At 37.7% G+C, this 27345-nt stretch overlaps 1 protein-coding gene and 1 pseudogene across 1 annotated transcript in view; one reads left to right on the top strand and one right to left on the bottom strand.

Annotated features, from left to right (window-relative positions):
- Positions 1-27345, top strand: part of STRN (striatin) — a 110536-nt gene that overhangs the window by 36333 nt on the left and 46858 nt on the right. The window contains exons 2-4 of the mRNA XM_060117708.1: positions 2250-2353; positions 10339-10412; positions 19862-19940. Of these exons, the coding sequence (XP_059973691.1) occupies positions 2250-2353; positions 10339-10412; positions 19862-19940 (257 nt within the window). The remainder of the gene's footprint in view (positions 1-2249; positions 2354-10338; positions 10413-19861; positions 19941-27345) is intronic.
- LOC132501926 (annexin A2-like) lies at positions 18388-19428 on the bottom strand (annotated as a pseudogene).

The raw sequence follows: 27345 nt of genomic DNA, 5'->3' as shown, positions 1-27345 counted from the left end.
TTATATCCTTTTGACAGGACATTCTTTTTTTTTTTTTTGCGGTACGCGGGCCTCTCCCGTTGCGGAGCACAGGCTCTGGACGCGCAGGCTCAGCAGCCATGGCTCATGGGCCTAGCAGCTCCGCGGCATGTGGGATCTTCCCGCACCGGGGCACGAACTTGTGTCCCCTGCATCGGCAGGCGGACTCTTAACCACTGCGCCACCAGGGAAGCCCAGGACATTCATTTTTGTCAGCTTATAATGCATGTATTATTAATTCTGCTTATATAAAATAATGATCTCATTGTAGAACATACGATTTCAAAAGGTTATATGATCATTAAATACAGATATTGTAGATATTTGATGCCTTTTCCTCTGTGTATACAACTGAACTATCTTGAGCCTGTTTTTAAATATTTCAATAAGATAAAAATAATCCTTCTTATAATTGCAATATAAATTTTAAGAGCTCATTGAAATGAGAACAAAAACATGACAGTACCTACATTCTAAAAGTTATAAGAAGCTCGGTGAGTTGGATTTTGTGTTTATTATGGTACTGAAAAAAAAAGAAATGAGTGTCATTTAAACCAAATAGAAGTAAGTTTAATGGTTCATTCACTAAACCTTAGTTGGATAATCCACAGTTCCTTAGGGATGTGGTAAGATCATCATTAAATGTAAATTTTTGCTTTCTTAAATGGAAAGCACTGTGGAAATATAAATAACGTTATCTGAGTTAATATAATAGAAATGAGAGGGGAAAGAATGTGAGAATAGTGAAACTGATAGCTATTTTTGAGGGCCCTTAAGTAGATCTCCTCCCACACTCCTAGTGGTGTTATGAGTTACTTTAACAAGTTAGTATTTGCAACATAGTTTTAATTCCTTAAGTGGAAAGTATTATTTCAATTCTAAATGTCTTTTTAATTATTATGGAGAGCTGCTCTTTCCTATCCCCTTTGTCTAACTGAAGACTAGAATTTTACAGTTTGTTTCATGTTAAAATGTAGGTTTTTTCTTTTTTTCTTTTTCTCATGTTTGGGAGGGGCCAGGAACTTATAGAGGGCCATTTTCTCTGATTTTCCTTTTCCCAGCTTTCACTTTCTTTCCCCCTGCATATCAAATCTAAATGGGGATGGGGTGAAAGGTGGAGATTGAGAAAAGGCAGCTATTTCTTATTTGAAGGGGAGGTCCAGGATAAAGTCTCTCAAGACAAGGAATCCATCATAAAATTTAAGTAGATGGTGAAACTCAGAGAACTCTTACTTTACAAGGCTTATTATAAGAACTCATGATTCTACTTTACCCCCTTTCCCCATCTTCACTCTTTAAAAAAAATTTATGTAAGTTTCAGGTGTACGGCACTATAGTTCAGCATCTGTATAAACTACAAAATGACCACCGCCACAAGTCCAGTTACCATCCATCACCATACAATTGACGCCTTAGACCTATGTTGCCTGCCCCCCCCCAACCCTTTTCCCCTCTGGTAACCATTAATCTCTTCTTTGTATCTATGAATTTGTTTTTGTTTTGTTTGTTCATCTTTATTTTTTTTAAGATTCCACATATGAGTGAACTCATACAGTATTTGTCTTTATCTGACTTATTTTGCTTAGCATAATATCCTTGCGTTCCATCTATGTTGTTGCAAATGACAGGATTTCATTTTTTTTTATGGCTGAGTAGTATTCCAGGGTGTGTGTGTGTGTACACCACATCTTCATTATCCATTCATCCATTGATGGACACTGAACTAGTTTCCATATCTTGGCTATTATAAATAATGCTGCAATGAACATGGGGGTGCATATTAGTGTTTTGAACTAGTGTTTTCATGTTCTTCAGATAAATGCCTAAAAGGGGAATAGTGGGTCATATGGTAGTTCTCCATCTTCACTTTTTATAAAGGAGAATCTCCCTCAATACCTTAAAAGACAAACACTTGAGCAAACTGTACTGTATTTTGTATATGTCTGCACTTATATTGGTTGTTTTAAATTATAGACTCTTAGAGGATATGGACTATGTGTTGTAACATCCCTAGTCTGAAGTGACATTTATATAGATGTCCTTTTTTTAAAAAATAAGTTAAGCATTTCCCCCACTTGCAGTCAGTGCCCTTCTGTATACTTTGTGACAGATCTGTAAAAAGAAATGTTTTTACATCTAATTGTTTTATCTTCCAAAGGTTCTTTCTTCAGCTGAGTTTGAAAAAGTTTATTTCGTCTAAACTGAGTTTTGTCTTTCTTTTCCTTACTCAGGCTCAGATTGCCTTCCTTCAGGGGGAAAGGAAAGGTCAAGAAAATTTGAAGAAGGATCTTGTGAGGAGGATCAAGATGCTGGAGTATGCTCTTAAACAGGAAAGGTAATTCAGTGACATGGAAGGTAGTATTCTCTTAAATATTGGAGTGATTTTTCTGTTATTCCTACAACAAATCCACATTGTAATGTGTTCTACTTTTTTTTTTTTTTTTTTCTTTTTGCGGTATGTGGGCCTCTCACTGTTGTGGCCTCTCCCGTTGCGGAGCACAGGCTCCGGATGCGCAGGCCCAGCGACCATGGTTCACGGGCCCAGCCGCTCCGCGGCATATGGGATCCTCCCAGACCGGGGCACGAACCCGTATCCCCTGCATCGGCAGGCGGACTCTTAACCACTTGCGCCACCAGGGAGGCCCGTGTTCTACTTTTTAATTCAGGAAGTAGTATTTGTAATAAACATTTAGAAATGGTTGTAATATGTTAATTTGTTAATGAATGTTTAGTAATAATGACCAAAAAACTGATTTATATGATTTTTAAGATTTTAGCAACATTTTCCCCCACTCTGTCCTTTCTAAAGAAATGTATGTACTTCCTGAACTGTTGATATCTATTTCTTTATAGAATTGAAATAGTTTTTGAGTTGTAAAGGAAATTTCTATAATACTTACTCTCTTTTCCTTATCATCTAGTGTTATTCAGTTTGGTGTATTTTCTATGGAAAAAACCTACTCTGGCAGACTGTGTTGAGAATCCTTTTATAGACATTTTTGGTATTTTGATCCTTTGCTATTAACTATTCATATCTCTCCAGAAGTGAATCTTACCTTTCTATTCTGCTAGTGTCTAAGATATTCAAGAACTAAACTTGGTTCACAAGTAAAGGACAATAAGTCATGGATGAGAATTTTGGAAGTTTTCATATGAATTAAGTTTGTTTGCTTTAGTGGATGGTCTTTGGAATGTTTTGTCAACAGTATAAGACAGTTCTTTATTTTAGATTATTGAGTACTTGTTAGGTGATATTGAAATTCTCTATTTTGCTTTGTTTTTGATCACATGTCCTTTTCAGTTTTTTGAAGCATCTTCTACCGTTTAGAAGATGCTACTTATGGATATCAAGAAATAGATAAAACTTTATTAGAAGTTGTGTTTACCTCCACGTGGGATCTCTAAACGACACAAGAGGTTGAAAACAGATTGACCTCTTAGTGAAAAATTGGTGATTCTTTTCATTCCTTGAGAGGTTGATTGAAAACTGTATTGCGGAGATGGTGGGGGAAAAAATTTTTTAAGTGTGTAATTTGGGAATATTTGAGATCTTAAGCAATCTAAATGCTAGGCATAATCAAAGAGAGAGTGTAATAACATAAATAATGGCAACTATTTATTAACTACCATGTACCAGCCCCTGAGGCTTAAAAACTAAGTAACTTACGTAGAGTTGCAGAGTTACAGTAGAGCTGTGATTCAGATCCCTCCAGTCTGTCTGATTCTGAAGCTTGTACTCTTTACCAGTACATTATACTATCTTGTAAGTCAGAAAAATTAAAATATACAAATATTAAACTAACCAAGGATACGGTGTATATGTGTGTGTGTATGTGTGTGGGTGTGCGTGTGTGTGCACGCATTCTCATTAACATATTCATTAATCTATCCATCCAACTTAAGTACTGTGCTGGAATTGAGAAGAAGCAAGTCACAAACCTTGTCCCTTCAGGGCCTAGAGTAGTGGGACACAGACTTGGAAACCACAAAAGTACAGTGCAGTAAGTTAGGTGCTGTGGGAGAAGTCCGCACAGGGTACAGTGGGGTCACAGAGAAGGGAGTGGTTGTTTGGATCTGGAGGCAGTGAAAGTAGAAAGGAGGGTGTGATTAGCGGGGCTGAGACTTGAACAGCATCATAAAAAAGAAGGTGTTTGGGGTTTCCCTGGTGGTGCAGTGGTTGAGAGTCCGCCTGCCAATGCAGGGGACACGGGTTCGTGCCCCGGTACGGGAAGATCCCACATGCCACGGAGAGGCTGGGCCCGTGAGCCATGGCCGCTGAGCCTGTGCGTCCGGAGCCTGTGCTCCGCAACGGGAGAGCCCACAACAGTGAGAGACCCGCATACCGCAAAAAAAAAAAAAAAAAAAAGGTGTTTGCCAGATGAGCAAGGTTCAAGCAGTAGAGAAGATACGTTTGACATGGAACAAAGCATTTTGGTGTGTTCAGAAATTTGTGAATGCTGTGTATGGAGGGTAAGGTTAATTGTGATTTATAAGCAATAATGGTAGCGATGGGCAAGAACCAGATCATGGAGAGCCTAACTAAGGAGTTCAAACTTTTATCTTACACTGCAAGTTTTTAAAAACATTTTCTTCTAAAATAATCTCAAACAAATAGAAGTTGCAGGAACTATATAACCTTCACCCAGATTCACCAGTTGACAACATTTTGCTGTACTTACTTGTATCATGTTCTCTCTGTATACTCATTGTTTTTTTTCCCTGAATCATTTGCTGCTTCTTTGCAGACTTATACCCCTTTGCCCTTAAGTACTTAAGGGACCATCTTCTAAAAGCAAGGACATTCCCTTAAATAATTACAGCTCATTATCAAATTAAGGAAATTTAATGTCTATATAGTTCTATTATGTAATATAGCCCATATTCATGTGTTCCGCTGATGATCTTTATAGCATTTTTTTCTACCAAATGTCCTAATAATGATCTTTGTAGTATTTTTTTTCCTGGTCCAGGATCCAATCTAGGAATACATATTACATTTAGTTGTCATGCAGTTGAAAGGTTTAAGCATGGAATAGTCTAAAATAGATTTTAGAAAGATCACCCTGACCTCAGTTTAGGGGATGGACTGAAAAGATCTGTCAATAGAGGCAGGAAGATTGTAATAGTTTAGGATGAGAAATGATAACGTAGTAACTGCTAGAATAGAGGAGTTAGCCACTATGAAACATTTTATTTTAGTTTTTATTTTTATTATTTTTTTTGGCCGCGCCTCGTGGCTTGCAGGATCTTAGTTCCCCAACCAGGGATCGTGCCCCTGGCAGTGAAAGCCTGGAATCCTAACCACTGGACCTCCAGGGAATTCCTTATGAAACATTTTAAATAGAAAAAAAAATGCATAAAATTTGGAGATGATTTGGTATAGTGGATAAGGAAGAAAGATAATTCAAGAATGAGTCCCAGGTTTCTGGCTTGAGTGAGAAGTTTGAAAATTATCAAGTGAATTAAAGATAAAGAATTAGGGTTGAAAAGCCACTATGGGAGGGGGACTCATGACTAGAGATGTGTAGTTGGGAATCATCAGTATTGTGGGTAAAATTATAAGAACTCTGAAACAAACGGAACAGGTATTGTGGGACAAGAAGAGATTACTAGCGGGAGCCACAGGAAATGGAAATGTTTGAGGAAAAGACAGAGAAAGAAGAGCCAACAAAAGAATGGTAGAGAAGGAAGGAGAGAGCAGTATACTGGAAGCAAGCTAAAGCAGGTGGGAATTTGACAATTGCAGATGCCAAACAAATCGCAAGTAAGTTGTATACTGAAAATAGTCCTGGATTTGCCAGTTAGGCGCTTGTTGGTATCCTTGCCAGAAAGCTTCAGTGAGGTAGCAGGAACATAAACCAGATCACAGAGGACTGAGAGGTGAGAAGGGTAGATAAAGGGGAGACAGATAGAGTTGTTTATTTTTTCAAGTAGTTTGACTTTGGAGAACAGAAAGATAAAGAGAGATAGTGGCTGGGTCTAGGGAAGATTGTTTTTTTGTTTTTTGCTTTTTAACTTAAAGGGATTCTCCTGGAAAAGTGTCCCTGATTTTGTATCTTTGGAAGTCCATGGAATGATTTGAGATTATTCCTGATGTAATGGCACCACTGAAGTGTAATAAATTAAGGAATAAAATAAAATTCTGTGGATTAGAGCTCTTAAACATTTGAGTTCTTTTCACTGTGAAATTATTTTTAATTAATGCAAAGGAATTTTTTAAAAATTGGAACATTTCAGTTCTTTTGATTCTGAAGTTATTTTTTCTGACACATTAAGCCAATTAAAAAATTTTTTTTAATTGAGGAAAATTTGAAACATAGGTGTACAGAGACTAATATCTTTTATATACACCTCCAAGCCTCAACAGTTAACATTTTTGTCAATCTTGCTTCATCTCAATCTATTTTAGAGCAAATTTCAGACATCTTGTCATTTAACTTGTAAAAACCTAAGTAAGGATCATGGTTTTAAATTGCTGTATTACAGATTTTCTAAGTCATCCCACTTAAAAAGGTCCAAAGTTAAGTAAAACTGAATATTTAACATTAAAGAAGGATTACACACCTAGCAGTGGATTTTTTTATGCTATTGATTTTTTTTAAATTTATTTATTTTATTTATATTTTTGGCTGTACTGGGTCTTTGTTGCTGCGTGCAGGCTTTTCTCTAATTGAGGCGAGCAGGGGCTACCCTTCGTTGGGTTGCGCAGGGCTCTCACCGCAGTGGCCTCTCCTGTTGCAGAGACGGGCTCTAGGCACGTGGGCTTCAGCAATTGTGGCTCGCGGGCCTCAGAGCGCAGACTCAGTAGTTGTGGCTCGCAGGCTCTAGAGTGCAGGCTCAGTAGCTATGGCGCACGGGCTTCCCAACCACCGTGCCACCAGGGAAGCCCCTAGCAGTGGATTACAAAGCATTCCTTAAAGTGTGATAAAATTTACAAAATGAGAAAATTTACATATAATTTTCCAAGAACACACAGGGTATAACCTAAGGTTTATTCAGGAAGTTCTATATTGAAGAACCTCAAACACTATGTAAAATATAATTCTGAAACATTTCTTCCGTTTGCTCCACGTATCTCTTGTGTCTGCACCACTGTAGAAACCCAACTGTCCTCCTTGCCTCTAATACATTTTCTCATTCTGATTAATTTTCCACGTCCGTGGAATTCGGTTTCTAAACACAGATGTTATATCCCTGCTTAAAAATATCTAGCTAATTTCAGAGTTCTTCTTAGTAAAACCTTCTACATCCAGGCTCCTTTCTAGTCCTATACAAACACCCACACCACTGTGTACTTTTTTCCACTTTTAAGATGTTCCTTCTGACCAAAATACCCTCTTCATCAGTCCATTTGTCTGATTGTGGAACTATAGGTTTTGAGGTTTAGCTAAAATCTCATGTGTTACCTTCTTTTTGGTAGCTCTCCTTGACTACTGTCAGGACCTTTGACAGAATTAGATAATCCCTTATCTAAATTCATATAACATTTGATATAACTCATAGCTCTTATCCACCATGTGCTAGAGTTATTTATTTACATTTCTGTCTCTTCTTTATCTCCTTGCCTTTATCCTTAACTGACTACAAGCTGCACATTATTCCCACCAGCCAGTACAGTGCCTGGCGTGTCATAAGAATTCAATAACAGTTCGTTGGATTTTATCAAATTATTTTTTTTTACATCTTTATTGGAGTATCATTGCTTTACAGTGGTGTGTTAGTTTCTGCTTTATAACAAAGTGAATCAGCTATACATATACATATATCCCCATATCTCTTCCCTCTTGTGTCTCCCTCCCAGCTTCCCTATCCCACACCTTTAGGTGGTCACAGAGCACCGAGCTGATCTCCCTGTGCTATGTGGTTGCTTCCCACTAGCTATCTCTACGTCTGTCTTTATTCCTGTCCTGCCCCTAGGTTCTTCGTAACCTTTTTTTTTTGTTTTTTTTTTAGATTCCATATATATGTGTTAGCATACGGTATTTGTTTTTCTCTTTCTGACTTACTTCACTCTGTATGACAGACGCTAGGTCCATCCATCTCACTACAAATAACTCAATTTCTAATCAAATTATTTTTAAGTATCAACGTTTAAACTGTGATTGGAATTCTGTGTTATATTCCAGGCATATTATATATAATAATTGACTTTGAAAACAAAGCTATAATGGGACTTCTTTAATATATTATAATTATGTAATTTTATGCTGTTTTATCTAGTAAAGACCAGTTGGGAGGCCTAGCTATGTATCAAATGTAGAGTTCTTAGGCATGAGATCTGCTATTTAACTTGCAGTCAGTCAGATTTAGACAGAAAAAGCTTAGGGAACAAGAGTATTGCTAACAGTGAGATGAAGTGTTAAAACAATTGGAAGCAATATGAGTGGGAAGGTATTTTAGCATATTGACTTCAAAAGGAATTACTAAGTTGAGTTCTGTGAGTAAATTATTTTTCAGTGAACTTAACAATTCACTAGGGAGACCCTGATTCATGGGAGCACAGCTTGTAGCAAACACAGCAGTTCTTTACTTATTTTGTCTTTATCTAATTTTTTATGAAATGTTAGTTCATAGTGTGTTACTACATATGTTGTATAGAATGTTTTCTATAAGCTCTGTTGTAGTTTTTCCTAAGACCACTAGAATGCACTATAGTGCAGTATTTTGTGTTTGAAAATGTTTTCCTCATATATCTATGTGTGTGTATATATATGTGTGTGTGTGTATATAAATAAATATGTATATATATGTAAAACAAAAATACATAAGTTAACACCATAAAACTTTATTGCTGCTTTTATTCTGTCCTCAGGCCAGTTACTTTCTTTTTTTTTTTTTTTTTTGTTCTTTTTTCACTTTTTTTTTTGGGCCAGTTACTTTCAATTGCTATTTTGCCTTATAGGAGGTATTGTTAGTTTGTCTTATGGTAGATGAAGTGTGTTTCTAAAAAATCTGAAGATTGACAGTTATACTTAAAAACCATAACACACATATAAAAAACACACAGAGGTGTACACGTGCACACACACACACAGAGTATTTTGTACCTTGTTTTTTTACTTAAGCTTAAAGATCAATCTCATATCTGCACACAAAGATTCTTTATTCTTTTTAATGGATACATATTATTACAAAACGTTTATTATATATGCAAAACATATAAAGACTAATATAAAAAATACTCATGTACCTACCACCTACTTTAAGAAATAGAACATCAGCTATCTGTAACTTTCAGAGGTTTTAGGATTCCCCTCTGTAAAAAATGTTGATTTTTTTTTGTGTTGTAACTGCAAAATAATTATTGCAAAGTAATATGAAGAATTCCAGTATTTTACACATTCGAGCAAATAATTTTCATTTTCTTGAAATATAAAAACTTTAAAGTAAGTGCTCAGTCTTTTATAAAGAAAAAAATGACTTTCAAATTTTGGCTATTTGGTTACCCTTTTATGCCTTCTTTATTACTTTGGTTTTTCAAATTATTTTTGTTGTTATTATCCCAGTCTTATTACATTGAATATTTATTGTAATAGCCTCAATATTTTAGGGAAGCAAACAAGTCAAAATATACAAATACATTAAGTATGGCCATTTTTAGTTAACCTTTAAATTTTTTACCTTATCTGGATTATTTTTTTGGTCTCAGATGGTTAAATCTGAGATGGTTAAATTGGATAAACCAGAGATAATAACATCTAGTTAGCTTTTAAAAGAAGATATTCCTGTTCACAGTTCTTCCTGAAAAGGCAAAAGATACCTTGGCTACTAAAAAATATATTTATTCCTACTAGAATGCCTTATTCAACATTGATGATTTAGGCTGGTTCCCCCTCCCTCCTTTGGATTGTTCACTCTAATGCATACTTGGCAAAGCATAATTGCCTGACAATGCAGAGTATTATGAATGACCTTTTTATAAAAAAAAACAACAAAACTCAATTTTGAGAATGATTAGTCTTTCTCAAGTTTATTTCACAATCCAAACTTATCTACTGCTTTTGATAGAATTGTACTCTGGCAGTCATCAAGAAAATTTGAATACTGCAGAAACTAGAATGTTATCTGGTTCATTTGTAACTATAGAAACAAGATTTATGATTCTCAGTGTTATTCCTTTATTTATTATAACAGGACTTCATGGTATAACAACAACAAAATAATAATGGCAAGCACTTTTGTATTAGGACTTTGACACTGGAAGTCTTTGAACTGTTGAAAGTCAGGACTACTGCCTACTGATGACTACTCCTGTTACATATCTTAAAGTTCATTTAAATATGTTTTAAGATGGTTTGTATTTTCTCATTTCTTTGGTAGAGCTAAATACCACAAGTTGAAATATGGAACAGAATTGAATCAGGGAGATATGAAGCCTCCAAGCTATGACTCTGGTAAGCTAATTTTAAAGGAAGTTTAAATGATTAAAAAGAAGTTAATATCTAGTATTTTGTAGCAACAGTATTTATAACTGCAAGTTAATTTCTAATTATTTGCATATTTTCTGACCTACTTATCTTTGGGCACTAATCACTAAGTGTCATTTAGATCATTTTCTACCACCTTCCTTCTGTTTCCCTCTTCCCCATTCTTTTAGCTCCTCACTTTCTGCTTATGTTCTGCACTTACTGGAAGGATCAGAATTCATGGGCTAACATGCACCAACATAACTGTGTGTTGCTGGGTCCCTCCAGTATTAATGAGAACTTTGAGATGTGTAATACAAAGTACATCTTGCCCTTGAAATCCTGAGAGAAAGCGTAGAAACTATGGAGGTAGGAGATTTCTTCTTTAAGTACAAGAGAGTTACTCATCCTTTAAGTCTGATCCCTCAATTTCAGGTGCAAAATTGTTTTAGACTTAACCCACAGGATGTTCTGTAACCAGAACATCTTTTAACTGCTGAAACATTCGTTATCTTTTTGTGCTATTTCTTCTTTTTCCTTCTCCTATATTCCTCATCACCCCATCAAACAATACAAAAATAGTACTTGTAAAGATATTAAGGAATATAATTGACTTATTAGTAGGTGTTAGGAAAAAGTAAGAAAAATTGTTGAAGACTTATCACCATGTTTCAGATGAGTGTGTTTTTGACATGATGTCAGGTTAAATTCCTGGATCAAATGTCTGATATAACTATCACATACTGAAATACCTTTCTTGGTTCCTGTGGGCTTTATGTATGTTAACTTTAATTCTTAATATAGTTATTCAATAAAAATAATATTATTTTCATTTTACCTGCATGAAATTTAAACTCAGAGAAGTGGAGAAACTTGCCCAAGGTCACACAGCTATTAAGTAATGGGAATATGGATCTGAACCCAGGTCCATTGACTCCAAAATTCAAATTCTCCCCATTTTTCCACACTGTTTCTGTGTTTGACAGTGTATGAAAGAAGAAAATTATTCTGAATGTGCCACCAATTTTATAGTTCAATTCAGTGTAGTAATGTAATTAACACGTTTCCACGGCTGAATATTGAATCCTTGACGTTTAGAGCAATACCAATTGATCACTGACATTTTTTTTCTTTCTTTTTTTTTCATTGTTCTATCTTTTACTTTGGCATCTCTTCTTTTAACTTGAGATGCACTTAGATTAAAAAAATTTTTTTTTTCTTGTTTTTAAATCTAGGCTATTTGTTGAAGACTATCCTAAAAGTACATTGTCTGAATCAAAGGAGTGATTTTAATCACTACTTTTACAGAAACATGTTTGTTTCCTAATTTTTAGATATCGATTTAGGAGTATAAAGGCCTAGTTGCAGTATATACAAAATGCTTATAAGTAAAGAATGTGGCTCAGTAGAAAAAGTTTGGGCTTTGAAATTGGATACATGTAAGTTTGGCTCTGTCCTAACACTTTAAATACCTGTGATATTACTTAGTCTCTCTGAGGTTGCTCCATTCCTTATCTGTAAACTGGGGAAAATTCTGGAAATAATTCCTAACTTCTAGGTTCATTTTCTTATTATGTAATACCTAGTATCATTCCATCTGTCCATCTTTCAAACTACTGTTCAACTTTTAAATATGAAATATGTAATGCTTGTGTCAGAGCCAGAATCAAATTCTGTGAATAAAAATATAGTACCCTGTTGGATTTTTACAGGGAAGATGAAAGAAAAAAGGGGTTACAATAAAATTATATGGAAAAGTAATAGGTGTTATGGAGTATAGTAGCAGGAGAACCAAATCTAGTTGTAAGTGATCAAGGAAGCCTTCTTGCAGGAAGTGATATTTGAAGTTGACATTTGAAAGACAAGTAAGAATTAACCAGGGAAAGAGGACCGACTAAATATTTGTTGAATGAGAGGTAGAAGAAAGGCAGAGCATTAGCGGTAAAGTTTCTGAGGGAAGAATTTGCCACATTTGAGAAACAAAATAATTAGTTAGTAGAGGGGGAGAGGGAAAGAGTGTTTCTAGATGCAGCTAGAGGGTTAACCAGGAGGGCAGATTAACTAAGAGTTACGAGAAGGCTTTTGAAGGGTCTTAATCAGGGCTCTTGTGATCAGATTTGCTCTTAGATCACGCTGACAGCAGTGTGGAAGATGGGTTAGAGAGGAGTAAAACTGGAGATGGGGAGACTGGTTAGAGGACTTTGCAGCCACCTGGGTAAATGAGGAAGGTTACCTTGACAAGGGTACTACCAATGTAGTTGAAGAGAAGTGGGTGTGTTCAGGAAATATTTAGGAAGTAAAATCTGCAGGAAATTAGTTCTTGTTTAGACGTAGGGGATTTAAAAAGGAGAGAATCAAGGATGACTCCCACACTTCTATTTTAAAAAACTAGACCAGAAGTACGTTTGGAAGATGATGGGTTCACTTTTGGATTTACTTGTTAGGGCATCCAGCAGAAATGGCTAGTAGACAGCTGAGCATGTGAGTGTGGAGCTCAAGCCAGAGACATGGGTTTAATATGTAGATTTGAGAGCATATAGCATTTAGTACTAATGACACTCATTGCCACTGGGGTGGAAGAGCTCAGCCAGGGACCTTATGCAGAGTAAGAAGAGGGTCTAAAATGGAGCCCTGAGGAATGGCAACATTTAAAAAACTGGTAGAAGAATAGAAACCTGAAAAGGAAACTGATGAGGATTATTTTAATGGTAGGAGGAAAATCAGGAGCATGGAGATAAAGAGAAGAGAGGGTTTCCAGAAGGAAGGATCCTTCAGCACTACTGATTAATGCCCAGGGGTCTGAAGAGTATCTCTAGGATTTAGTGACACACAGCTCACTGGGAACTTTATTGTGAGCAGTCTTAGGAGAGAGTTGAGGGCAGAAACAAAGACTGTGCGTAGAAAGTGAAGACTAAGTGTAGTAAGCTTTAAGGAAGCCTAGATTGTGGAGGTGAAGTTGAAGGATTAGGGGGAAATAGCTGAAAGGACCCATGGGGTCAAGGAAGAGAGAATGGGTGTGTGTGTATGTGTGTCTGTGACATGTTTCTTAGAGGAGGAGCAAATAAAAAGGAGAGAGCAGAGATACGATATGAAGGTATCTGAAGAAATGATAGGGATTGGATTCTGAACATAGCTGGAGAATGGCAGGAGGAGCATGTCTTTTATTGTTACCAAGAGAGAATATAGGAAGTTAGGTTATAGGTGTGTAGATGTGGGTTTCGGTCTGGTCGTGGGTATTTAATACGATAGCTTTATGTATGAGACTGGATTATCTGCTAAGAATGCATCAGAGGTTTAAGAGAAGTGGAGAAGGTTTAAAATAATAATGAACAGGAGAACAAATCTACTAAGAAATAGTAAGATTGAGAAAAGCTAAGGGTCCGATTGAGGTGTGTAATCGTAAGTTTATGTAGAAGTGCTGCTGGTCTGCACAGTTGGCAGCCTAGGTAAAAGATAATAGAATGAAAATAGTTAACAGTTGAATTCATGGAGAGATGAGGGGACATGAAGACACTGTCAAAAGAATGGTTGAATTGATAGACACTGAACTAAAACTAGAGAGGAAAGAAAGTGAAGGCAAAGGGAGGCTAAGGGATCAAAGTAAGGGGATAGGCAACAGTCTAGAGCAGATCAGAAAACTCTTTTGTAAAGGGCCAGATAGTAATATTTGGGCTTTGTAGGCCATGTGTTCTCTGTTGAAACGACTCAACTCTGCCATCATAACATGAAAGCAGCCACAACACATAAATGAATGAGTGTGGCAGGCTGGATTTGACCTGCAGGCCAAAATTTGCCAGCCCCTGATCTAAGGTCCCACCTAAATCAAAGTGCCTGGTGAATTAGGGGTATTGAGCCTGAAGGATATGCTCAGAGAGTGAGTTTGCATCAGTGACAGTTCTTCATAATGACATATCTAAGGCGTGACAGTTAGAGAGGGTGGTGGTTGTGCAGAAGCTGAAGTGGATCACCCACATGAATATTAACTTCACTCAAGATGATGTAAAAGTTTGGTTACAGAAGAAGGATGCCTGGTTTAGAGCATTATCAAGGGATTTGTAGATGACAGTGATGAGGACAGTGACTAGGAGAGGGTAGAAGGTGGTGTATCCAAATTAAAGAAGCAGGCATTTTTCCTTCTTCATTCTTTTATCCATTTACTATATTTTCCTGAAACTGATAATCCAGATGTTTTCTGAAACGTTTTTCAAAAAAATTCGTTTCCCCTCTGACATTTTTTCTGTTTTGTTCCACTTCCAAACCTTTACATTTCTACTTCAGGAGAACATTACCCTAAGTTACGTTAAAATCTATTTATCTTTCATATTTCAGTTTCTCCTACTTAATATTAGAAGCCAGATACTTATTAAAAATAGAATATCTTTATCCAGAGTAACAAATTCTGCCTTTTAACTGAGATGTTTAGACCATTCACGTTTAATGTGATTATTGATACAGTGAGCTCTAAACCTGTCACCTTTGCTGTTTGGTTTCTATTTGTTAAATCTGTTCTTTGCTCCCTTTTCCTCATTTTTTGATTTCTTTTGGATTAATCTAGTATATATTTTCAAAAATTTATTTATTTTATTCATTTATTTTTGGCTGCATTGGGTCTTCGTTGCTACGTGCAGGCTTTCTCTAGTTGCAGTGAGCGGGGGCTACTCTTCATTGCATTGTGTGGGCTTCTCCTTGCAGTGGCTTCTCTTGTTGCAGAGCACGGGCTCTAGGCGCACTGGCTTCAGTAGTTGTTGTGCACGGGCTTAGTTGCTCCGTGGCATGTGGGATCTTCCCGGCCCAGGGCTCGAACCTGTGTCCCCTGCATTGGCAGGCAGATTCTTAACCACTGCACCACCAGGGAAGCCCCTAATGTAGTATTTTTTATGATTTCTTTTTATCTCTTTTGCTGACTTATTAGCTACGACTCTTATTTTATTGGTTGCTTTAGGATTTATAGTATATGTTTTTAAGTTATTAGAGTTCTGTCTTTAAGTGCTAGTATACCGCTTCATGTGTAGTATGAGAACCTCCTAACAGTGTACTTCCATCTCTACTTTCTGTCTTTGTGCAATTGTTTTCATATATTTTACTTCTCTGTATATATATAAACCATACACTACATTATTATTTTTGTTTCAGCAGTCAGTTCTCTTTCAAAAAGATTTAAATAACATAAAAAGCATATATTTCCAGTGCTCATCATTCCTTTGTGTGCATCCATATTCTCTGGTATCATTTTCCTTCTGTCTTAAGGACTTTCTTTAACATATTTTGTAATACAGGTTGCTGATAATGAATTCTTTGAGCTTTTGTGTGTCTGAAAAAGTCTTTATTTTGCTGCTTGCATTGTTTCTGATGGGATATCTTCTGTCATTCTTATCTTTATTCCTCTGTATATGAGTGACCTTTTTCTCTGGCTGCTTTTAAGGTTTATCTCTCTATCATTGGTTTTAAGCAATTTTATTATGATGTGCTTTGGTGTAGTTCCCCCACCCCGACCCCAGTGTTTCTTATGCTTGGGATTTGTTGGGTTTCTTGGATCTATGGGTTTATAGTTTTCATGAAATTTGGAACTTTTCAGCCCCTGTTTCTTCAGATATTATTTTTGTTCTCCCTCCCTATGCTGTGATCGGGAAACTCTATCAAGGCAGTAAGCTGGAACAATCATAGGCTCACCTGTTTGGTTCCCTTTTCTCAGGGATTGCTGCCCTCTGTTGCCTGATGTCCAATGTCTTAACCATTTTGATTTATAGTTGCTTCAAGCAGGAGGGTAAATTGGGTCCCTGTTACTCCAACTTGACTGGAAGTGCCAGTCAGACACTTTTAACATTACCAAGAAATTCAGTTCTTACCCACTTTAAAATCCTCACTTTTATATAATGTCACTTTTTGAACTTGATAAGGTAAGAATGAATCTGATAGTTGATGAATACTTACTAACCATTGAGATAACTAAGTGTTTAGCCTGGATAAGGAAGTGTGGGGAAAAACAAGTTCACATGTGACCCAGAGAGTCAGTTTTTTTTTTTTTTAAATAGAGAAAGGAAAATTCACTTTGGAGAAATTTATCCAGAATCAGGATTTCTGTCTTTATAATTACTTTGCAGGCATTGAAACTTGTTGCTCTTACAGAAGGCTATACCACTGATTATTTCACTAAATCAGTGGAAAATAGATTTTGGCAATGTTGAGTAAAGAGCCTGTTTTATGTTTGTGTAGTTAAATCTATGATTGCAGACGTAATCTTAGATCATTATTTCATACACTAATCTAATAAAAGAATTAAGGTAAGCAGTTTTCCTCAAATCCATTACCAAGGAGATAAGGACTCCTCAAGCTCTATAGGTCTTTGAATCTCTTCATTCTTAGTAAGTGTTGTGACTGGTTATATTTCCATGAGGTTTCGTTTGCTTCCTTGCAATCATCTGGAGCCTAGTCATGATCCAGAGTGGAATAATATAATAAGTAGCAGTCATAGCCTTGCTGTTTTTGTCATATAGCTGGGTTAACTGAGTCAAGACTGAGTGCTTGCTTTCTTTTTCTTTTTCTCTTTTTCTTTCATTGAAGTATAATTGACTTGCAATATTATATTAGTTTCAGGTATACAACATAGTGGTTTGATATTTTAATATATTACAAAATGATCACCCAAGGAGTCGGATTTTATCTCAGTATAAGAATACACTTTTTAAAAAGAGGGTGAGGGTGCATTCTTATTTGATTTGGCTTAATTTATTTTTTATTAAGGTATAATTTACATACAGTGAAATTCACCTTTTTGGTGTTTTCATAAACACATACAGTCTTGTTACTAATACCCTTTGTAGTTAACCCCTCCTTCCCTACTCTAATTCCCTGGCAACCACTAATATGTTTTTTGTTCCTACAGTTTTGCCTTTTTGAGAAAATCATATCAATTCCAGAATCATACAGAATGTAGTCTTTTGAATCTAGGGTCTCCCGTTTAGCATAATGCATTTGAAATTATTATATGTTGGTGTGTGTCAGTAGTTCATTCCTTGTTCTTGTTGAATAGTATTCCATTGAATGGATGTACCACTCCTTGGTAGCATCACTAGCTGCCAAAGTAGGCAAAGGCAGTTGAGTATATCTGAGGGTGGTGTAGAAAGGATTTAGGCATATTTATTTATTTATTATTTTTTATTTTTGGCTGCATTGGGTCTTCATTGCTGCACACAGGCTTTCTCTAGTTGTGGCAAGTGGGGGCTACTCGTTTCGGTGCATGGGCTTCTCATTGTCATGGCTTCTCTTGTTGCGGAGCATGGGCTTTAGGTGCGTGGGCTTCAGTAGTTTTGGCACATGGGCTCAGTAGCTGTGGTTTGCGGGCTCTAGGGCGCAGGCTCAGTAGTTGTGGCACACGGGCTTAGTTGCTCCGCAGCATGTGAGATCTTCCCAGACCAGGGCTCAAACCTATGTCCCCTGCATTGGCAGGCAGATTCTTAACCACTGTGCCACCAGGGAAGTCCTTTATCATCTTTTTGAAAGATTCGGCTTCTACCAAATGATGAATTGAAGCTTTACAGGGCCTAGGAGGTTTTCATCTAAAGAATGTCTTAAAAAAAGAATGCTTGAGGTTTTCATTTAATAACTAGTGAAGGAAATAGATTTGGCTTGGGATTATTTCTTTTTTTTTTTACTTGTTCCTAAAGTAAAAATTCAGTTCATTCATGTTTATGACACATTACTCAGAAGGCAGAGTGTTTCACATCATAGATTTCACTTCCAGCTCCTTGGAATGTTCATTTCTTTGACTGTAAAGAGAGACTAGACCGGAAAGCCACGTAATGCTTGGGCAACTAAACTAAGGATGGAGCAGGTGGGGTGGGCAGTGCTAACATCATCCTCCCAGGGATGGACACAAGGGGGCTGTTAGCCACAAGCTGACTGTGTAGAACTGTTAGCTGGGAGTGCGGAGCAGCTGTCCTGTACCCTCGGGCCATTGTGGGCTTCAGTCATCCCCACCACACAGGTACATTTCTGGTAGTCGCCCTTGATGTCTTGCTGAATGTAGTAGTACAGGGACTTGCCATACTTTTTCTTGAATTCAGATCTAATTTTCAACATGTCCACTTCACTGTGGTAGATCATGATTCTAATCAGGACCTTATCACGAGTGCCCTTGCCCTTCATGGAGTCGTACAGTCTGTCAGCAAAATACAGGGGCTTGTTCTGAATGCACTGGACTAGGTTCAGGAAGGCATTTTCCAGGTCTCCTTTGACCTCCTTCTTGATGCTCTCCAGCATGTCATAAGGGCTGTAGCTCTTATACCTTTCAAATACTTTCTGGAGGTGGCACACACTCCACTCGGTCATCATGCTGATCCACTTGGGAACATCAGTTCCTCTCCTCTTCTGCCAGCATCATAGAGATCCCGGGCATCTTGGTCAATCAGTTCATAATCAATAACAGAGCCATCCTCTGCTCTTCGAACCTTCGATAGGGCAACCATCAGCTTGCGGAAGTCACCAGATGTGTCGGAAATGATATCCTTCTCCAGATTGGTCTTGTACATTTCCTTGTCAACTCTGTTGATTTCCTGCAGCTCCTGGTTGGTCCTTGAGCAGATGAACTCAATGAGGGAGTCCTCATCGGTCCCCAGCCCCTTCATAGAGGCTTTCAGCTTGGAAGCATCATACTGAGCAAGTGTTTTCAGTAGGCCCAAAATCACTGTCTTCCAGATGGCCGGACAAGGCTGACTTCAGTGCTGATGCAAGTTCCTTTTTGGTCCTTCTCTCATAGGCGAAGGCAATATCCTGTCTCTGTTCATTACTGTGGTTGATCAAAATGTTGATGATGGTGACCTCATCCACACCCTTAGTCTTGATGGCCATTTCAATGTTCAGAGCATCCCGCTCAGCATCAAAGTTGGTGTACGCTTTGACTGACCCGTATGCACTTGGAGGTGTGGAGTGATCACCCTCCAAGCTGAGCTTGTAGAGAATTTCATGAACGGTAGACATTTTGAAAGAAGCTGGGCCGGGTGCGGTGCGCTGCGAGCGTCGCCAGATGCAGAGCAGGGATTATTTCTTATCTATCTACTCTTTACCAGATTGGCTTTTTTTTTTTTTTTTTGGAAACATCGTGCCTGGCCATTTTGTTCTAATTCTGATGTGGTGCTTCGTAATACTTTTGACTTGTGTGACTTGATTTGTCCTGAAGGAAAATTCTCAGGTTACCTAAAAATTGGGGAAAAGTCTTTATTTTAGTTCTGAAATTCTCAGGGAAATCTAGTAGCAATAATGAATTTATATTAGAGCTTTGTTATGGAAATTAAACTTAAAAACAGAATTTCCATTGTCCTAAAACATATCTTACAGTGTAGTGTTCTTAATCTTATAAATTTTTATTGGACATTTTTAATTTATTGAGATACCCTCTAATGTATATAACGTCAGTTTTTTTATGATTTAATGTTTTCCAGATGAAGGTAATGAAACAGAGGTGCAGCCACAGCAAAACAGCCAGTTAATGTGGAAACAAGGTCGACAACTACTCAGACAGTAAGTATCTCATGAAAGTATCTGCTGTGAAAAAGCTTCTTTGACTTACTGTTCCTTTTTCATATTAAATACTTTTTCCCTATGGAGGAATTTATTTTTTCATTAAATATTAGTAAGAATTATTAAGAATAAGTTCTCTCTCCATAATTTTAGATTTATCGGAAGTGTACAGCTTAAAGCTTCTAATTTATATATGCTTAAATTTATAGTTTAAAGAATTCTGTACCCTTAAAGTTACTCTTTTCCTTGTACCTTTTATACATGAATATACATACGTTTTAATATAAGTCTAATCATGTAATTTTTGTGTTATGTTTTTAAATTTTATTTTAAATAGATGGAAGAACCTCTTGGATTTCCCAAGTTTGTAAATTTTATGCTAACATATAGCTTCTCCTATAAAATGTGAACTTCAGAGTATAAAGAGGGATCAAAGCTAGGTTGAGGTTCAGATGTTCAGAGTGGGGTAGACCCACTCACCAGCTCAGTGCCTGACCCTTGCATATCACATTTGAAATTGGTATTTTGATTTGTGCCTCAGTAAAATGAAATTTGCTACCTGGTTTAAACTTTTGCAGTTGCTTGTGAATAGTCTAAACCTGTGGTTTCCAGAGCAGATTGCATGCCAGCCATTTCTTTTGATGATGGGAAGAGAATATTAAAGTGTCTCCTTACATCTATTTTTTATCTCCTCAAAGTGAGAAGGAAATGAAACTTCATTACTATTTATTTATGTTTTAATTTTTATTTATTTATTTTTTATACAGCAGGTTCTTATTATCTATTTTATACATATTAGTGTATATATGTCAATCCCAATCTCCCAATTCACCCCCCCCACTTTCCCCCCTTGGTGTCCATACGTTTGTCCTCTACATCTGTGTCTCTATTTCTGCCTTGCAAACTGGTTCATGTGTACCATTTTTCGAGAATCCACATATATGCGTTAATATATGATATCTGTTTTTCTCTTTCTGACTTACTTCACTCTGTATGACAGTCTCTAGGTCCATCCACATCTCTACAAATGACTCAATTTCGTTCCTTTTTATGGCTGAGTAATACTCCATTGTATATATGTACCACATCTTCTTTAACTATTCGTCTGTCAGTGGGCATTTAGGTTGCTTCCACAACCTGGCTATTGTAAATAGTGCTGCAGTGAACACTGGGGTGCATGTGTCTTTTTGAATTATGGTTTTCTCTGGGTGTATGCCCAGTAGTGGGATTGCTGAGTCATATGGTGATTCTATTTTTAGTTTTTTAAGGAATCTCCATACTCTTCTCCATGGTGGCTGTATCAGTTTACATTCCCACCAACAGTGCAAGAGGGTTCCCTTTCTTCCACACCCTCAGCAGCATTTGCTGTTTGTAGATTTTCTGATGATGCTCATTCTAACCAGTGTGAGGTGATACCTCATTGTAGTTGTGATTTGCATTTCTCTAATGATGAGTGATGTTGGGCAGCTTTTCATGTGCCTCTTGGCCATGTGTATGTCTTCTTTGGAGAAATGTCTGTTTAGGTCTTCTGCCCATTTTTGGAATGGGTTGTCTGTTTTTTTAATATTGAGCTTCATGGGCTGTTTATATATTTTGGAGATTAATCCTTTGTTGATTTGTTAGCAAATATTTTCTCCCATTCTGAGGGTTGTCTTTTGGTCTTGTTTATAGTTTCCTTTGCTGTGCAAAAGCTTTTAAGTTTCATTAGGTCCCATTTGTTTATTTTTGTTTTTATTTCCATTACTCTAGGAGGTGGGTCAAAAAAGATCTTGCTGTGATTTATATCAAAGAACATTCTTCCTGTGTTTTCCTGTAGGGGTTTTATAGTGCTGTGTCTTAAATTTAGGTCTTTAATCCATTTTGAGTTGATTTTTGTGTATGGTGTTAGGGAGTGTTCTAATTTCATTCCTTTACATGTAGCTGTCTAGTTTTCCCAGTACCACTTACTGAAGAGACTGTCTTTTCTCCATTGTATATCTTTGCCTCTTTTGTCATACATTAGTTGACCATAGGTGTGTGGGTTTATCTCTGGGCTTTCTATCCTGTTCCATTGATCTATACTTCTGTTTTTGTGCCAGTACCCTACTTTCTTGATTACTGTAGCTTTGTAGTTTAGTCTGAAGTCAGGGAGTCTGATTCCTCCAGCTCCATTTTTTTCCCTCAAGATTGCTTTGGCTATTTGAGGTCTTTTGTGTCTCCATACAAATTTTAGATTTTTTGTTCCAGTTCTGTAAAAAAATGCCATTGGTAGTTTGATAGGGATTGCATTGACTCTGTAGATTGCTTTGGGTAGTATAGTCATTTTCACAATATTGATTTTTCCCATCCAAGAACATGGTATATCTCTCCATCTGTTTGTGTCATCTTTGATTTCTTTCATCAGTGTCTTATAGTTTTCTGCATACAGGTCTTTTGTCTGCTTAGGTAGGTTTATTCCTAGTTATTTTATTCTTTTTGTTGCAGTGGTGAATAGGATTGTTTCCTTAATTTCTCTTTCTGATATTTCATTGTTAGTGTATAGGAATGCAAGAGATTTCTGTGCATTAATTTTGTATCCTGCAGCTTTACCAAATTTATTGATTAGCTCTAGTAGTTTCCAGGTGGCATCTTTAGGATTCTGTATGTATAGTATCATGTCATCTCCAAACAGTGACAATTTTACTTCTTCTTTTCCAATTTGGATTCCTTTTATTTCTTTTTCTTCTTTGATTGCTGTGGTTAGGACTATGTTGAATAATAGTGGTGAGAGTGGACATCCTTGTCTTGTTCCTGATCTTAGAGGAAATGCTTTCAGTTTTTCACCATTGCGAATGATGTTTGCTGTGGGTTTGTCATAGATGGCCTTTATTATGTTGAGGTAGGTTCCCTCTATGCCCACTTTCTGGAGAGTTTTTATCATAAATGGGTGTTGAATTCTGTCAAAAGCTTTTTCTGCATCTATTGAGATGATCATATTATGGTTTTTATTCTTTAATTTGTTAATATGGTGTATCACATTGATTGATGTGCGTATATTGAAGAATCCTTGCATCCCTGGGATAAATCCCACTTGATCATGGTGTATGATCCTTTTAATGTGTTGTTGGATTCTGTTTGCTAGTATTTTGTTGAGGAATTTTGCATCTATATTCATCAGTGATATTGGTCTGTAATTTTCTTTTTTTGTAGTATCTTTGTCTGGTTTTGGTATCAGGGTGATGGTGGCCTCATAGAATGAGTTTGGGAGTGTTCCTTCCTCTGCAATTTTTGGAAGAGTTTGAGAAGGATGGGTGTTAGCTCTTCTCTAAATGTTTGATGGAATTCACCTATGAAGCCATCTGGTGCTGGACTTCTGTTTGTTGGAAGATTTTTAATCACAGTTTCAATTTCATTACTTGTGATTGGTCTGTTCATATTTTCTGTTTCTTCCTGGTTCAGTCTTGGAAGGTTATACCTTTCTAAGAATTTGTCTATTTCTTCTAGGTTGTCCATTTTATTGACATAGAGTTGCTTGTAATAGTCTCTTAGGATGCTTTGTATTTCTGTGGTGTCTGTTGTAACTTCTCCTTTTTCATTTCTAATTTTATTGATTTGAGTCGTCTCCCTCTTTTTCTTGATGAGTCTGGCTAATGATTTGTCAATTTTATCTTCTCAAAGAACCAGCTTTTAATTTTATTGATCTTTCTATTGTTTTCTTTGTTTCTATTTCATTTATTTCTGCACTGATCTTTATGATTTCTTTCCTTCTGCTAACTTTGGGTTTTGTTTGTTCTTTCTCTAGTTCCTTTAGGTATAAGTTTAGATTGTTTATTTGAGATGTTTCTTGTTCCTTGAGGTGAGATTGAATTGCTCTAAACTTCCCTCTTAGAACTGCTTTTGCTGCCTCCCATAGGTTTTGGATCGTTGTGTTTTTGTTGTCATTTGTCTCTAGGTATTTTTTGATTTAGTCTTTGATTTCTTCGGTGATCTCTTGGTTATTTAGTAACGTATTGTTTGGCCTCCCTGTGTTTGTATTTTTTGCATTTTTTCCCTGTAACTTATTTCTAATCTCATAGTGTTGTGGTTGGAAAAGATGCTTGATATGATTTCATTTTTCTTAAATTTACCGAGGCTTGATTTGTGACCCAAGATGTGATCTATCCTGGAGAATGTTCCGTGTGCACTTGAGAAGAAAGTGTAATCTGCTGTTTTTGGATGGAATGTCCTATAAATATCAATTAAATCTATCTGATCTACTGTGTCCTTTAAAGCTTGTGTTTCCTTATTAATTTTCTGTCTGGATGATCTGTCCATTGGTGTAAGTGAGGTGTTAAAGTCCCCCAGTATTATTGTGTTACTGTCGATTTCCTCTTTTATAGCAGTTAGATTTGCCTTATGTATTGAGGTGCTCCTATGTTGGGTGCATATATATTTATAATTGTTATATCTTCTTCTTGGATTGAACCCTTGACCATTATGTAGTGTCTTTCCTTGTCTCTTGTAACATTCTTTATTTTAAAGTCTATTTTATCTGATATGAGTATTGCTACTCCAGCTTTCCTTTGATTTCTATTTGCATGGAATATCGTTTTCCATCTCTTCACTTTCAGTCTGTATGTGTCCCTAGGTTGAAGTGGGTCTCTTGTAGACAGCCTATAGATGGGTCTTGCTTTTGTATCCATTCAGCGAGCCTGTGTCTTTGGGTTGGAGCATTTAATCCATTCATATTTAAGGTAATTATCGATATGTATGTTCCTATTACCATTTTCTTAATTGTTTTGGGTTTGTTTTTGTAGGTCCTTTTCTTCTCTTGTGTTTCCCACTTAGAGAAGTTCCTTTAGCATTTGTTGTAGAGGTGGTTTGGTGGGGCTGAATTCTCTTAGCTTTTGCTTGTCTGTAAAGGTTTTGATTTCTCCGTTGAATCTGAATGAGATCCTTGCTGGATGGAGAAATCTTGGTTGTAGTTTCTTCCTTTTCATCACTTTAAGTATATCATGCCACTCCCTTCTGGCTTGTAGAGTTTCTGCTGAGAAATCATCTGTTAACCTTATGGGAGTTCCCTTGTATGTTATTTGTCATTTTTCTCTTGTTGCTTTTAACAATTTTTTTAAGTCTTTAATTTTTATCAGTTTGATTACTATGTGTCTCGGCATGTTTCTTCTTGGGTTTATCCTGCCTGGGGCTCTCTGCACTTCCTGGACTTGGGTGGCTATTTCCTTTCCCATGTTAGGGAAGTTTTTGACTATAATCTCTTCAAATATTTTCTTGAGTCCTTTTTCTCTCTCTTCTCCTTCTGGGGCCCCTATAATGCGAATGTTGGTGCATTTAATGTTGTCCCAGAGGCCTCTTAGGCTGTCTTCATTTCTTTTCATTCTTTTTCTTTACTCTGTTCCACGGCAGTGAATTCTACCATTCTGTCTTCCAAGTCACTTGTGTGTTCTTCTGCCTCAGTTATTCTGCTATTGATTCCTTCTAGTATGTTTTTCATTTCAGTTATTGTAGTGTTCATCTCTGCTTGTTTGTTCTTTAATTCTTCTAGGTGTTTGTCCTTTAATTCTTGTAGGTCTTTGTTAAACTTTTCTTGCATCTTCTTGATCTTTGCCTCCATTCTTTTTCTGAGGTCCTGGATCATCTTCACTATCATTATTCTGAATTCTTTTTCTGGAAGGTTGTGTATCTCCACTTCATTTAATTGTTTTTCTGGGTTTGTATCTTGTTCCTTCATCGGGTACATAGCCCTCTGCGTTTTCATTTTGTCTGTCTTTCTGTGAATGTGGTTTTCGTTCCACAGGCTGCAGGATTGTGGTTTTTCTTGCTTCTGGTGGATGAGGCTGTCTAAGAGGCTCGTGGAAGCTTCCTGATGGGAGGGACTGGTTGTGGGTAGAGCTGGGTTTGCTCTGGTGAGAACAACTCAGTAAAACTTTAACCTCCTTGTTTGCTGATGGGTGGGGCTGCATTCCCTCCCTGTTGGTTATTTGGCCTGAGGTGACACAGCACTGGAGCCTGCCCAGCTCTTTGGTGGGGCTAAAGGTGGACTCTGGAGGGCTCATGCCAAGGAGTACTTCCCAGATCTTTAGCTGCCAGTGTCCTTGTCCTCACGGTGGGACACAGCCACCCCCTGCCTCTGCAGGAGAACCTCCAACACTAGCAGGCAGGTCTGGTTCAGTCTTCTATGGGGTCACTGCTCCTTCCCCCTGGGTACTGACACGCACACTACTTTGTGTGTGCCCTCCAAGAGTGGAGTCTCCGTTTCCCCCAGTCCTGTTGAAGTCCTGCAATCAAATCCCGCTAGCCTTTAAAGTCTGATTCTCTGGGAATTCCTCCTCCTGTTGCTGGACCCCCAGGTTGGGAAACCTGATGTGGGGCTCAGAACCTTCACTCCAGTGAGTGGACTTCTGTGGTATAAGTTTTCTCCGGTCTGTGAGTCATCCACCCAGCGGTTGTGGGATTTGATTTTATTGTGATTGCGCCCCTTCCACCATCTCATTGCGGCTTCTCCTTTGTCTTTGGATGTGGGGTATCTTTTTTTTTTTTTTTTTTTTTCTTTTTGCGGTATGTGGGCCTCTCACTGTTGTGGCCCCTCCCGTTGCGGAGCACAGGCTCCGGACGCGCAGGCCCAGCGGCCACGGCTCACGGGCCCAGCCGCTCCGCGGCATACGGGATCCTCCCAGACCGGGGCACGAACCCGTATCCCCTGCATCGGCAGGCGGACTCTCAACCACTGCGCCACCAGGGAGGCCCGGATGTGGGGTATCTTTTTTGGTGAGTTCCAGTGTCTTCCTTTTGATGACTGTTCAGCAGTTAGTTGGGATTCCAGTGCTGTTTGCAAGAGGGAGTGAGCGCACGTCCTTCTACTCCACCACCTTGAACCAGTCGCTCCTCCGGTCTCAGTTTTTCAAAGTTACTGCATTTTTTTCCAACTTTACTCTACTTTCCTCATAGTAAGTATAGCGGTGAACCATATAATAAAATTTTATAAACTTGAACCACAGTCATCCCAAAGGGCCTCATGAGCTCCAGTCTCCAGTGAGTTCCGTCTCTAGCTGAATTCAGTCTCCAGAGACTTCATTACTATTTAATAAATGGGTTTTCACTTTGGTCTTAAATGTGATTTTTGCATTTTCTTTTTATAAATAAATAATTTCTTAAAGTGCTGCTTTTGTTTTTTTTTGTTTTTTTTAATGACAAGTGGTTATCATAGTGAGCAATCCAAGAAATATCTTTTAAAAGACTCGGGCTTCCCTGGTGGCGCAGTGGTTGAGAGTCCGCCTGCCGATGCAGGGGACACGGGTTCGTGCCCCGGTCCGGGAGGATCCCACATGCCGCGGAGCGGCTGGGCCCGTGAGCCATAGCCACTGAGCCTGCGCGTCCGGAGCCTGTGCTCCGCAATGGGAGAGGCCACAACAGTGAGAGGCCCGCGTACCGTAAAAAAATAAAAGACTCGTAA

This window comes from Mesoplodon densirostris, chromosome 14 (genome assembly GCF_025265405.1).
Source record: "Mesoplodon densirostris isolate mMesDen1 chromosome 14, mMesDen1 primary haplotype, whole genome shotgun sequence".
Lineage (NCBI taxonomy): Eukaryota > Metazoa > Chordata > Mammalia > Artiodactyla > Ziphiidae > Mesoplodon > Mesoplodon densirostris.
The sequence above is the reverse complement of the archived record's forward strand: the minus strand, read 5'-3'. Positions and strand labels throughout refer to the sequence as shown.